Raw genomic sequence first — 14,622 nt, forward strand, 5'->3', positions numbered from 1 at the left:
TTTTTATTTTATTTTATTTTTTGAATTTAAAATTGAAATATTTTGGTTTGATAATCAAATTTTTTTTTTTTTTTTTTTTTTTATTAATTATATTTATTATTATAAAAAAAAAAAACAAAAAAATTAATTGAAAATAATTTTTGTATAAAAAAAAAAAAAAAATGGCGCCAATTTTAATATTTTAATTTTTTTTTTTTTTTTTTTTTTTTTTTTTTTTTGATTTTTTCATTTTTTTTCAAAATAACATTATTACCTTTTGATAAACAAGAATAAAAGTAAATAATTATTTGTTTTGTTTTAATCATCAAGAAAAAAAGAAATAAAGGTTGATTATATTTTCTTTTTTTTTTTTTTTTTCTTTTTTCCCAACATTAAAAAAAAAATAAAAATTTGTTCCTTCTCACCCCACCCACTCACTCACATTTACAAATAAACACACAAATTTATTTAATTTTAATTAATAATTGATCAATACTCTTTATAATTTTTTTTTTTTTCTCTTTCTCATTTGTTTTTCTCTTTTACCAAGATTTATAAAAAAAAAAAAAAAAAAAAATAATAATAATAAAAAAAAAAAACCTAATAACCAATCAATAATTTTCCAAAAATAGTAATTATCATCAAACATCATTTTTTAAAAAATAATAAATCTCATTAATTAATAAATAAAATAGAAAAAAAATATGCATATAAATAATATAATATGATCAAAAATTGATTAGAATCTCCAACATAGATTTTCTTTAAAATTTAATGTTGGGCACAATAGTATATATTTATAAATAATGTGTGTCGTGATGAATTGTTATTAAAAAATGTGTGTGTGTGGATTGAAATCATTGTCTCAAAGGGACAAACACTTTTTTTTTTTTAATTTTTTTTTTTAATTTTTTTTTTTTTCTCCTTTATAAATTTTAAAATTTTTTTTTTTTATATATTTATATTTTTAATTTTATAAAATTAAAAAAAAAAATTTTTAAAAAAATTATAGTTTTACTATAACATAAAACAAAACTACAAATATAACAACAATAATACATGTATAGTATTACAAAAATTTATAAATAGATTATTTTTCTCTATTTTTAACTTTTTTTTTAATTTTATTTTAAATTTAAAAAAATAATAATAATAAAAATAAATAAAAATAAAAATAAAAAAAAAACCAACATTAACACACCAATAAAATGATAAGATGATTTTTGTTTTGTTTTTTTTTTTTTAATCCATTTTAATATTTTAATATTTTATTTTTTAATTTTTTAATTTTTTTTTTTTAATTTCATTTATTGGTCAATTCAAAAAAAAAAAAAAAATAAAAAAAATTAAAAAATTAAAAAATCTTTTTTTAAATTTAATAAAAAAAAAAAAAAAAAAAAAAAAAAAAAAAAAAAAAAAAAGATATTTGGAATTCATCGACATATAATCAATCACATACTAATAATCATTTTATATATTTATATATATTTATATTAGATTTCATTTTTATTTTTAATTACTATTACAATTTTTTTTAAAATCAATACCTCAATTACTATTACTCAATTAAAGTAACAATATGTCTGTATTCAAGAAAAAAGATAAATCTGATGACAAAAAGAAAAAACATGACGAAGGTAAAAATTTTATTTATAGATTTTAAACTTTTTAATAATTCTTTTTTTTTTTTTTTTTTTTTCATTTTTACTATTTTTATTATTTTCATTTAATTTCCATAAATATATATAAAAAATAAAAAAAAAATAATCAAAATACCAAAAACCAAAAAAAATAATTCTATGTTTTTTTATATATTTATATATATTTTTTTTAGATTAATAATAATAACAATAATAATAATAATAATAATAATAATACTTCCAAAATTATTATGAAATCTATTTGATTAATTAAACAATTAAAATAATTAAAAAATTAAAAAAAAAAAAAAAAATATACACACCAAACACGAAATAACCGTTATCAAATTACCACTACTTTTTATTGGGGGGTAAATAATATTTTCAATTTTTACATATTAAAAATAATAACATAATAGTAGTACCACCCATTCGATAAGCGAATAATAGTAATCATTTTTTTTATTTTTTTTTTTCTTTTTATTATTTTTTTTTTTTATTTTTTTTTTTTCTCCTTATTAATTTTTCCAAACTTAATAATAATATTATTATAATAAATAGTTTTTATTTTAATAATTTTTTTTTTAATTATTTTTATTTAAACATTTGTTTTTCCTTTTTTTACATCTTTTTTTTATTTTTTTTTAAATTCCTTTTTTTTTTTTAAATTCCTTTTTTTTTTTTAAATTCCTTTTTTTTTTTTTTTTTTAATTATTAATTTTTATTTATTTATTTATTTGTACTTTTATAATTTTTTTAATTTTTATAATTTTATAAATTTTTATTTTTTTTTTATTATTTATATTCTTTTTTTTTTGTTTTTTTTTTTTTTTTTTGTTTTTGTTTGAAAAATGATGATATCTTGTACTAATCATCATCGTACTATCTATCAAAATAATTTAAATAATTCAATCAATAATTCTAACAATACAGTTGATAATAAAAAAATAGAGACTCCACAAGGAACATTTCAACCAGCAAGTCAATCAACATCAAATACCAATTTAAATTCATTAGCATCATCAGTTAACAATGGTGCAAGTGTAGGTTCAACCAATGGTTCAACACCAAATAATTCCAATGGATCAACACCAACCTATAATCATAACAACTCTGCAGAGGAGCTTGAAAAACAAAAGAAAGAAGAGGATGAAAAAAGAAAGAAATCAGAATTGGAGGCTGCTGCAGCCGTAGTTGCTAAAAAGAAAGAAGATGAAGAGAAACAAAGAAAAGAACAAGTTGAACTTGAAAGAAAAAGACGTGACGAAGAAATTAGAAGAACAAATGCAGCTGCTGCAAATGCTGCCAATAAAGAATTGAATGAACAAGTTGAAATTTCAAGTCTTGAACAAATGGGTAAACTTGATCCATCTTCAACCATTCATGATATGTTTAGTTTCTTCCCAAATGAAGTTTATAATTCTTATGAAAAATTACAATATTTTTCAAGAGAGTAAAGTTTATACTATATAATTTATACTATATATATATTTATATTATAAAAATAATTTATTAATATATTATTATTATTATTATTATTATTATTATTATTATTATTATTATTATTATTATTATTATTATTATTATTATTATTATTATTATTATTATTATTATTTATAGTTTAAATACAGCAGTATCACATCCAGAAATTGTATTCGTTGGACCAAGATCATCAGGTAAATCATCATTAATTGAAGCATTTATTGGTAGAGCATTAAATATTGTTGGTGGTGGTAATATTGTTGGTGTTGGTGGTAGTAATGCTAATGGTTGTTCAAAGAGAGTACTTTATTTACAATTTACAAATAATATTGATTTTGAAGTACCAAAAGTAACAATTAAAAAAGATAATACTATTAAAGAGTTTGATCATGATATCATTGTTTCAATTGAACAATTGAATGAAAATTTAGCAAAAAGAAATCAATTAACAAATGATTATATTGAAGAACCAATTTATGTTTCAATTGAATCAAGAACTACTTTGAATTTAACATTGATCGATTCACCAGGTTTATTATTTGACCAAAGTCAAGCAGAATCAAACAAGATTGAATCGATTGTTAGCTCATTGTTACGTCCATCACATCGTTTAATCATTGCAGTTGAGTCATGTAGTCAAGATTGGAAATCAATGTCAATGGGACAATATCTTAAAAAGATTGATCCGGAATTAAGTAGATCTACCTTTGTTTTCACTAAATTCCATCATACAGTACGTGGTTTCAGTAGTACTCGTGATATTAATAAATACTTGAGTGGTACAGTGCCTGATATTAAAGGGTTCTTTGTGACCTTACCAAATCATCAAGTACGTGCAAGCTATTCAGAAGCAAATCGTTTCCAAGAGAAAATCTATCAAGCTCATAAGAGGGATATGCATGCTTTGGAACAACTTCAATATGATAAAAGATATGAACGTACAATTGGTGTGGCACCATTGAGAAGATACATTTTAAATATCGTTTGGAAATCCTATCAAGATACAATTCCACGTATTCTCAAACATTTAAGATCAAAACGTCAAACTGCTGAAGCAACACTCAATGAATTACAAAAACAATCCTCATCATTGGATAGCACTAAACTTCGTTCAATCGCATCCAATTACACTGTCACCTTTTTACAAATCACTGAGAAACTCCTTAGTGGTACAAGCGAGGGTAATCCATCAGCAAATGGTCAAACTTTGGACGAGGAGAAATCTCAACAAGGTGATTGTGGTGAATGGGTTGACGCATACAAAGAGGCAATCTACATTGATCCTGAAGAATGGAACATTCCATATTGGTCAAGTAAATTATATGGTGGTCAACAATTGGAGCGTCTTATGGCAGAGTTTAAAGCCGTATGTGATAATAGTAAAATCTCTGAAGTTAAAATGGATGATATTGCCACCGCAAGTGGTATCAATAAATTAAATAACATTCCAAATTATGCTTGGGCCGCAAGTGATTTAACTTCACTCATATCAAGAGATACCTTTGTTCCATTGATTGAACAATTGTGTGAACGTGCCATGTACATTATGAAAAGATTAACCGATATCGCTGATAAAGTTATCGATAGTCGTAGAAAGAGTCGTTGTATTGGTTCATCACCATTTGGCGGTAACGGTTTAAATAATATTAACAGCGGCGGCAATAATGGCATCAACATCAATGATCGTTTATCAAATACTGATATGGATAGTTTAGATCAATATCCATTCTTTACTCATCATGTAAAGAATCTTTATTATGATTTCGTTCATAGAGCTGCCAAAGGTTGTAAAGAGAAATGTATGGACGAATTCTATTCTTCAAGAACTATCTATTGGGAATTAACTGAACATCCAGATAGTTCATTACCAAGTATTAGAAATGATCATCATGAAACTAAAACTGCTGTTTGTCAATTGGCTACAAAATTATTTGATTCCATTCGTCAAAGAATCACTAAAAATGTTTTATTAAAGTTATACAATTTCTTTTTGGTACCAATGCAAACTGACCTTTGGAATGAAATTCAAGCTCAAATCACTTGTCTCTCAAATGAACAATTGGAACAACTCTTTGAAGTTCAAGCAACTCGTGAACAATTAAAACAAGAAGAAAAGAAACAACAACAAATTTTAGAAAAATATTCTCAAATTGATGAGCAATTTTTAAAAGCTGCTTCATTATTTTGTAGACCATTATCTAATCCAACTCCATCTGCTTAAAAATAAAATTATAAATAAATAAATAAATAAAAAAAAAATTAAAAAAAATTAAAAAAAAAAATAATATAATAAAAATATTTATTATTACACAAAAAATTGATAATTAGATTTAATAAGATTGAAAGGTTTAAAAATAAAAAATAAATAAATTTTTGTGAAATTTCATACCCCCAAAAAAAAAAAAAATAAAAAAATAAAAAAATAAAAATGTGTGTGAAGTTAAAAATAAATAAATTATTTGTGTTTTTTTTTGGGGGTATTTTGCTGGGGAGATAATTGAACAATTGTGTGTTGGTTCTAATTTAGTAAACCCTAAATTTTTTTTTTTTCTTATTATTTTAAGTTTTTACCACAATTGAATTATTCTATTTATATAATTTAATATTTTTTTTATTATTTTTTTTTATTTTTTTATTTTTTTTTTTTATTAATTTTTAATAATAGAAATAAATTTTTTTGTAACAATTTATTCATATTTTTTTTTTATATTTAAATTGAACATCTTTTTTTTTTTATTTTTTATTTTTTTTTAAATAATAATAATTTAAATTTTTTTTATTATTATATTATTATAATTATTTAAATATTTATTATTATTTTTTAAATATTTTTTTCATTATTTTATTTTTATTTTTATAAAACATAAATTATTTTTTATACTATTTAATAAATATATAATTTTATATTATTATACTATTTTTTTTATTTTTTTTTTTAATTTTTTTTTTTTTTTTTAATCCTATAATCATATTTAATATTTTAAAAAATGAAAATTGTAGTAACATCATTCAATATTGGAATCCAAGGTGGAAAAGAATTGGATGACTCTGATGCAGTTAGAACAGAATTATTTTTTTCAGAAGATAATCCAGAAAGTGGTGAAAATTCTGAATTAAAAAATAATATTCTATGTTTACAAGAAGTTGGTTCAAAATTTGGTGAATTAAAACCATCAAAATTTGTAAACATAAATAATATATCAAACAATCTTGAAAAAGGAAGACAACTTAGAATTGTTTTTGATCGTTCAGAATTTAGATGTGTCAAAATCGTTGAAACAACTATTAGAATTCAAATTGTAATATTGGAACATATAAAATCAGATAATTATTTTATAATTGTAAATTGTCATATTGGTCAAATTGGAAAAGTAAATAGTGATCAAGAATTGGAAATTTTAAAATCATTTATTTCGGAAATTGATAGAATGGAATATCCAATAATTGTTGCTGGAGATTTTAATAGACCAAAAGAAAAAATTGGACAAGATATTTTAAAATATTCAAATAAAAAAAACCTTAAAACAACAAATTCACAACACATTGACCATATCATGTATCATAATTCATTTTATAATGAAGTTTCATGTAAAGTTTTAAAAAATTTATCAAATGAAAAACCTGGATTTTCAATAAATCATCATGCTCTTAGATCTAAATTTTCAATTAAAAAAAATTTTACAAATAATAACTTTATTCAAAAAATTCAAAATATTTATAAATCCGCTTGTTCTGACAATAATTATCATCAATATGCTGTTGTTGATGAAAATGAATTAAATAACAGAAATAATAATTATAATAATAATAATAATAGTTATAATAATATTAAAGTTCAACAAATAACTAAACAAGCTATTAATGTTGGTAGTTATAATAATAATAAAACCATCTTTAATAATAAAATTAAAAATTATATTCAAAGTGAAAGTGAATCTGAAAGTGAAAGTGAAAGTGAAAGTGAAAGTGAAAGTGAAAGTGAAAGTGAAAGTGAAGATATTCAAAATTTAAATGTCAAAAGAAATTATGGTAATAATAATAATAATAATAATAATAATAATAATAATAATAATAATAATAATAATAATAATAATAATAATAATAATAATAATAATAATAATAATAATAATATTAAAATTATAATTAAAAGTAAAGTTTATAATAATTCTGATGATAATAATAGTTACAAAAATCAATTAAGTGATAAAGATAATTATAAAACAAAAAGTTTAAAAGAAATATTAGAAGAAATTTGGAAAAAGGAGAATAATTGTACAAAACTCAATATGTCAGGCCTTTTTAGATTGTTGGAGGATGGTTCATTTACTTATGACCAATTATATTATTTTATAAATACTAATCCATCAAATCAAGATTGTAAGAAATCAATAACTAAATATCTTAAAAATCGTATTATAAATTATGATTCCATTAAAATTAAATAAATAAAATATATATATTGTGCAACAAATTGGTAATAATAAAATATAAAATTTTAATAACATTATTTTATTTTTATTTTTTTAATTTTTTAATTTTTTAAATTTGATTAATTAATAGCTTTTTCTTTTGTGGTGATAGTACATTTTTTTTTTTTTTTTTAATTATGAATTCCAAACTTTGTATTTTATGAATTGCGATAATTGTACATTTTCTTTTTATGTGAATTCTTTTTTTGATTTTATTGATTGGTAAACAATCACTTGTAACGGCTAATGGATATGATGATGAGTTGATAGTTTCATTTGTATTTTTGGAATTCCATTTATTTCCCAAATATTGAAAACTTTTTCTAATGAAAAATTCAAATTCATCAACTTTAATTGATTGATTTTGATTAATTTCTTTTTCTTTTTTTTCTTTTTCTTGAATTTGTTTTAGTTGATTATCAACCACTAAAATCGCTTTATCATTTATTATATGTTACTGTTGCTGTTGTTGTAAATATTGATATTGATCATCAATAATAAATGTTTGTTGATGGTAAAAATTATCTTCAATATCATATTCTAACTTTGGTGTAGGCGGACACTCAATTATAAATGTTGGGTCAATGAAATCATCGTGTTCCTAAAAAAAAAGATCAAAATTAAAATTTTTTTTTTTTTTTTTTTTTTTTTTATTTTTTTTTTTATTTTTTTTTTTATTTTATTTTATTTTATTTTCTTACTTTTAAAATTTTATCAAGACTATAGTTGTATGTAAAAACTTGATCCATTATTTCTATAATTCTTTTTTTAAGTTTACTTTTTTATCCTTTTTTGTTTTGATAATTTTTGTTTAAAAATTTTTTTTTTTTTCCATTTCATACAAAGATAAAAGTGATTTTTATATCACTTTAAAGAAAGACTGACACTGACACTAGATATTTTTATTTTCACTTTATTTTTTTTTTATTTTTATTTTTATTTTTTTAATCCCATTTTATTTTATTTTATTTTATTTTATTTTTTTTTTTTTAATCAATCCAATAATCTTCTTTTTTTTTTTTTTTTTCAAACAACAATAACAATCTTTTTTTTTTTTTTTTTTTTTTTTTTTTTTTTTTTTTTTTTTTTAAACAAATAAATAAAAACAATAAAATTAACAATGGTAGTTTTGTTCCAAAATTATATCACCCACCCCCACCACCAAAAATGTATCTGTTTTTTCAAATTACAAAGAGAATTTGTAAAAACTTTTCTAATTTATTTAAATAATTATGGTTATGGTGTGTGAATATTTAAAAAACAAATAATTTTCGTGGGTTTTTTTTTATTTTTTTTTATAATATAATTTAATTATTATTTTTTTTGTTTTATTAAATTCATTTATAAATGAATATATAAATAAAAAAATTTTTTTTAAATAACATTAAACATTAAAACATATATTTTTAGAAAGATAATATCAAAATAAAAAAAAATAAAAAAAAAAAAATAAAAAAAAAAAAAAAAAAAAAAAAAAAAAAAAATGAAAAAGATTCATTTACTTTTTTTGTTTATATTCATATTAACAATAATTACAATAACATTTTTTAAAAATTCAAATAAACCAGAATCAATTAAAAATAATAGAAACAATTACAACAATAACAACAACAACAACAATAATAATAATAATAATAATAATTTTGATAATGTTAATAAAAATACAAATAATAAAATTGTAGTTAATCAATTTCAAGATCAAAATAATAATAATAATAAATTTTATAATGATGAAAGATTAAAAAAAAATCATCAAAACAATGGTCAAAATGATAATAATAAAATTCCACAACATGAAAATTATTTAAAAAAGAAAAGATCACCAAGACCACAACCAACTTTTAAAAAATCAAATAATAATAATGATAATAATAATTTATTAGAAAAATTAGAAAATAAAATTCAAATAATAAATAATAATAATTCAATTGAATTTTTATCAATGAATAAAATTAATTGTGAAAATGGTGGAATTGGATTTTCAAGTAAATGCATTTGTTCTTATGGATTTAATGGTGACAGATGTGAGATTATTGATATAAATAATGCATGTACACAAGTAAAGATGAATATTGAGTATCTCTATAACCCAAATTTAGTATCCTCTGATAAATGTATATCAAGTGCACCAAGTATTTGTTGTTGGTCAAAGTTTAGAACCATTTCAAATATTTCTTTAACAAAATTACAAGATTCAACTCATTCAGATTTAAATCAAGTTCCACAACATAATGATATAATTAAATCAATTTTAACAAGTTATGGACCATGGACTGAAAATGACAAGAAAATGATAAGTTATCTAATTAAATCAAATGATAATGATATCACTTATCAATTAAAATATAATACAAATCATTTCATGTCAAAACACGACCAACATGATAATCATAAAAAACCAAAATTAGCATTTGTCTTAATGATTCATAAAATTGATTTAGAAGCTTTAAAATTATTATTTGATAATATTTATAAACCAAAACATTATTATGTTATTCATAGTAAGTAAATAATGAATGTGATAAACAAACTATTATTAAAAAATTACTAACAAATTAATATATATATAGTTGATAATAATTTTAAAGATGAAAATTTAATTAATCAATTGAAATCATTTATAAATAAATTATATGAATTAAAAATAAAGAATAATATATTATTAAATTCAAATTATCCAAATAATATTGAGATTTTACATACAAGATTCGATGGTGCATGGGGTTCAATTGCTTTAGTTTATAGTGAAATTGCATCATATACAAAGCTATTTGATATGTTAGAACATAGACATTCAATAACTGGTAGAAAAGAGAAATGGTCACATGTAATTAATCTCTCAATTAATGATTTTCCAATTAAAACAATTGAAAAATTAGAATATTTCTTTGCAAGTAATGGTAATATTAAAAGAAATTTCTTAAATGAAGAAGATAAAGAAAAAGAAATTATTAGATATAATGTAAATATTTATTGATTTATTTAATTAATTCTATTTTAAATTTTAATTATTAATAAAAATAAATATATATATATATATATAGAAACCATGGGTAGAATGTAAAACAATTGAAGATGGTAAAAGTAATATTGTTGGATTTAATTTTCAAAATAATGATGATAATGATGAAAATAGTGGTATTTGTGGATGTTCAGGTATGGAACATACAATGGATAGAAGTAAATATAAAGAAGGATCACAATGGCATTTTTTAACATATAAATTTGCAAATTATTTAATTTCAGATTTTAAAGCAATTAAAAGATTATTCTCTATGAAGTTCTCTTATATTCCAGACGAATCATTCTTTCAATTGGCAAAGAGCGAATCTTATTTTTTCAATGAAACTGATAGTTGGGATTTCTCAAATTATAGATTCATCCCTTGGTATAATAGTGCAATCGGTTTAAAAGTTGGTTTAGAAGAAGTTGAAAATAATTTTAATAATCAAACTTGGAGTTACTTTACTCGTAAAGTTTATACAACTGATGTTAAAAATGCAATAATTGAAAAATATTTAAAAGATTAAAAAAATAAAAAAATAAAATAAAAATAAATAATTAATAATAATTCCTCCCCCCCCTTTTTTTTATTGTATTATTATTTATTTATTATTTTAACATAACATTAGTTGAATTTTCATCAGCCGGCTTTGGCCCAATGGTAGCGCGATTGACTGTAGTATTGAAAGTGATCAATCGGTTGCAGTATAGAAAATAAAATAAATTTTTTAAAATAGAACTTTTTTTTTTTTTTAATAACATCACTCAATTTGATAAAATAGAACCTGGACCGGTAAAAAAAATAAAAATTTCATCAGCCGGCTTTGGCGCAATGGTAGCGCGATTGACTGTAGTATTGAAAGTGATCAATCGGTTGCTAGTTCGAATCTGGCAAGCCGGACTTTTTATTGATGGAAAATAAGGTCGCAGGGTCGATTCGATTTATCAACAATAATTGAAGATAAAATCTTTAAACTTGTCTATATACACACAAATGGAAATGGTTGACCTCCATTTATTCCCAATATTTAAATTATAGAATTATTGATCACGTGTTGGGATACTTTTTTATTTTTTTTTTTTACAAAAATAAAAAAATATCTTTAAAATTAATATCATGATTTTTTTTTATTTTTATTTCTCGAAGCCTCATTTTATTTTTAAAATTTTTCTTTTTGGAATATGGTTTGAGAATATGGTTTGAGAATAAGAAATATTTTTTATCTTTTTCTAAATTAAAATTATTTTGATTTTTTATTTTTTTTTAAGGAAAAAAAAAAATATAAAAAGAGAAATTATGTTTTTTAAATTATAAATAATAAAAATAAATAAATAAATAAAATGTCAATTTTAATTACTGGTAGTACTGGCAAATTTGGTAAAAATTCAATAGAATTTTTATTATCAAATGGTGTTGATCCAAAATCAATAATTGCATTGGTTCGTGACGAATCAAAAGGTAAACAATTCCAAGATAAAGGTTTAAATTTTAGAATTGGTGATTATTCAAATGAAGAATCTTTAGTTAAGGAATTTGATGGTATTGAAAAATTATTATTCATTTCATCAAGTGATATTGAGAATAGAATTGATCATCATAATAATGTAATTAAAGCTGCCAAACAAGTAGGTTCAATTAAACACTTGGTTTACACAAGTTTCTTAAGAAAAGAAGAGGTTGAAAAAAGTGGAAATTCTTCAATTGATTTTGTTGGAAAACCACATATTTTTGCTGAAGAATTGATTGAAAAATCTGGTATCAACTACACAATTCTTCAAAATATTCTTTACACTGATTTCTTAACCGAATTCTTTTTTGGTGAAAAGGTTTTAGAAAATGGTATTTTTTTCCCAGCAGGTAATGGTATTGGTAACTATGCAACTAGAAAGGATATGGCTGAAGCTGCAGTAAATATATTATTGGATGAAAATCAACAAAATCACCTCAATAAAAAGTATATCATTTCAAATGAAGAAAGTTCATCATTTGAAGATGCTGCTAAAATTCTCTCTGAAATCAGTGGTAAAACTATTTCATACACAAGTCCAGATGTTGCAACATTTGAAAACACTTTAACTGGATTTGGTGTCCCTCAAGTTTATATTCAGCTATCAGTTGCATTTGGTTTGGCCATTCAAAATAATGAGTTTAATATCCTTAAAACTGATCTTTCAACATTGTTAAAAAGAAAACCAACTACCTTAAAACAATTTTTATTTGATACCTATCAATAACAATAAATAAATAACATTTATTATAAAACAAATTAATTTATTTAATTTTATTTGTTATATATAATTACCAAAATAGTAACAATTTATTATTTTTTTATAATATTCTCTCTTTCTTTATTTCTATTGATATTGCTATTGCTATTAATTTTTTAATTTGTAGTTGTTTGTTTAATTAAAATAAGTCATCTGTTGACCTTCTCAACTGTTATTATTTGATAATTTCTTTTCTTGGATTGATACATAATCCTTCATATGATTAGACTTACTGAATCAATTACCGAATAACCAAACTTTTTTCTAAATTTTTTTTTATTTTATCGTTGTAACTAGGAGTGTTACTTTCACTTTGGTAGAGGTATCTTTCCAATTTCCAAGATTTCTGTGGTAGTTCTCTTGTCTTTAGGTTTCATAAGTTTAGGCAATCATTGATATAGTTGTTTTGTCTTCTTTGTGATAGAAATTTAATCAAAAAATCAAAATTTTTTTCAAAAAAAAGGCTCCTATGACAATTTAATCAAAAAATCAAAAAATTTGAGTTGGTTTTACCAAAAAAAAAAAATATTCAAAAATGGCTCCTTAGCATAGTGGTATTGCGCTTCCCTAGTAAGGAAGAGGTCATGAGTTCGATCCTCATAGGAGCCTTTTTTTTGAAAAAAATTTTAAAGTCGAGGGTTCGAATCTTGATTGGAAATGAATTAGTTATCATTGTACAGAAAAAAGAAATAAACGAGAATTTATACATATAATAAATAAATCACTGTTATATCTTCACCGCCACATTCATTCCTCTTAATTTTACCCTTTTTTTGCTCAATAAAGCAAGGGCTATCGTCTTCTATACTTTTCAACAATGGCTGGTGATCACTCAACTGAATTACAGTTAAATCATACAGATAACATCACAACCAATACAAATAATACCTCCACAACCTCAACAACAAAAAACAAAAGTGCAAAAATCGACACACCTGAAAAACAAACCCCAACAAACCAACTCTCACTAAACAAAGGACTTGATAATCAATTAGATATCATTGCACCTCCATCAATCACAAGACCACTCTCTTTCTTAGAAAAAAACAATAACACCATCAACATTAAGTGTTACTTTAATCAACCACACATCCTTGAAGAATTAACCTCTAAAGATGACACAAGAATCCAACAAATTCACAAAAACATTCACAAACTCTTCGAAGATATACTGTCGCCATCAGCATTTAAAATAATTGGTGCAACTGCCTTCGTAAATTGCAACGTTGATAAATTAACTTCAATAATCAACCTTCAAAACCAACTTGCACTAAATATAGACAAACTCAATAATGAAATTTCACACAAAAGTGATTCTTCAAATAATAATAACGGGAAAAACTCATTATCAATGAGCAATCCAACCGATCCAACAATTGTACCACAAAAACCTCTACAATCCCAACCAAACAAACCAAGTGCACCAACTCCAAATACAATAAATACAAGAAGAAGCAGCAATGCCCTGACTACACAACCAGTCAATACTGGTGCTGCCAAACCTAGTAAGGTATGAGCTCAAAAATCAACTTTATAACATGGAATTGTAGAGGATTCACTGAAAACCCAAACAATCAACACAATTCCTACCAAAAAGCTGTTGACACACTACAACTACTTATATCAAAACTTCCACCTCGTCCAACAATCTCAATACTCACTGAACTCAATTCATCACCATTACAACTTAAACATTATTTTCCCGATCACATCATCTCTGTCACCAAACGAGGAAATGGTGTAATCATCATTAACCATAACCCAAACACACTCAAACTCAA

At 21.9% G+C, this 14,622-nt stretch overlaps 6 protein-coding genes and 2 non-coding genes across 10 annotated transcripts; 7 read left to right on the top strand and 1 right to left on the bottom strand.

Annotated features, from left to right (window-relative positions):
• Positions 1-1,558: 1,558 nt before the first annotated feature.
• On the top strand, positions 1,559-5,322 carry dlpA (dynamin like protein; the record flags this gene model as incomplete). Of its 3 annotated transcripts, none has more annotated exons than XM_002649166.1 (3): positions 1,559-1,616; positions 2,553-3,072; positions 3,240-5,322. In XM_002649166.1, 3 exons carry the CDS (start codon positions 1,559-1,561, stop codon positions 5,320-5,322), a joined length of 2,661 nt encoding a protein of 886 aa, XP_002649212.1. The 3 variants fall into 3 exon arrangements, with proteins under 3 accessions (XP_002649212.1, XP_647639.1, XP_001732949.1); XM_642547.1 differs by having other exon boundaries at positions 2,571-3,072; XM_001732897.1 differs by lacking the exon at positions 1,559-1,616 and having other exon boundaries at positions 2,474-3,072.
• A 766-nt stretch (positions 5,323-6,088) lies between these two features.
• On the top strand, positions 6,089-7,546 carry DDB_G0268594 (hypothetical protein; the record flags this gene model as incomplete). Its single annotated transcript, XM_642548.1, has 1 exon — positions 6,089-7,546. The coding sequence occupies one exon, from the start codon at positions 6,089-6,091 to the stop codon at positions 7,544-7,546; it is 1,458 nt and encodes a 485-aa protein (XP_647640.1).
• A 478-nt stretch (positions 7,547-8,024) lies between these two features.
• DDB_G0268202 (hypothetical protein) lies at positions 8,025-8,319 on the bottom strand (the record flags this gene model as incomplete). The annotated part of the gene is made up of 2 exons (XM_642549.1): positions 8,025-8,171; positions 8,272-8,319. The coding sequence occupies 2 exons, from the start codon at positions 8,317-8,319 to the stop codon at positions 8,025-8,027; spliced, it is 195 nt and encodes a 64-aa protein (XP_647641.1).
• Positions 8,320-9,053: 734 nt separating this feature from the next.
• On the top strand, positions 9,054-11,100 carry gnt9 (GlcNAc transferase; the record flags this gene model as incomplete). Its single annotated transcript, XM_642550.1, has 3 exons — positions 9,054-10,071; positions 10,141-10,532; positions 10,615-11,100. 3 exons carry the CDS (start codon positions 9,054-9,056, stop codon positions 11,098-11,100), a joined length of 1,896 nt encoding a protein of 631 aa, XP_647642.1.
• A 291-nt stretch (positions 11,101-11,391) lies between these two features.
• tRNA-Tyr-GUA-2 lies at positions 11,392-11,474 on the top strand. Its single transcript has one exon. It is a non-coding gene; the product is annotated as a tRNA-Tyr (tRNA).
• Positions 11,475-11,914: 440 nt separating this feature from the next.
• Positions 11,915-12,808, top strand: DDB_G0268206 (hypothetical protein; the record flags this gene model as incomplete). Its single annotated transcript, XM_642551.1, has 1 exon — positions 11,915-12,808. The coding sequence occupies one exon, from the start codon at positions 11,915-11,917 to the stop codon at positions 12,806-12,808; it is 894 nt and encodes a 297-aa protein (XP_647643.1).
• Positions 12,809-13,378: 570 nt separating this feature from the next.
• Positions 13,379-13,450, top strand: tRNA-Thr-AGU-4. Its single transcript has one exon. It is a non-coding gene; the product is annotated as a tRNA-Thr (tRNA).
• A 208-nt stretch (positions 13,451-13,658) lies between these two features.
• On the top strand, positions 13,659-14,357 carry DDB_G0268596 (hypothetical protein; the record flags this gene model as incomplete). Its single annotated transcript, XM_642552.1, has 1 exon — positions 13,659-14,357. One exon carries the CDS (start codon positions 13,659-13,661, stop codon positions 14,355-14,357), a length of 699 nt encoding a protein of 232 aa, XP_647644.1.
• Positions 14,358-14,622: the final 265 nt, after the last annotated feature.

This window comes from Dictyostelium discoideum (genome assembly GCF_000004695.1).
Source record: "Dictyostelium discoideum AX4 chromosome 1 chromosome, whole genome shotgun sequence".
Lineage (NCBI taxonomy): Eukaryota > Evosea > Eumycetozoa > Dictyosteliales > Dictyosteliaceae > Dictyostelium > Dictyostelium discoideum.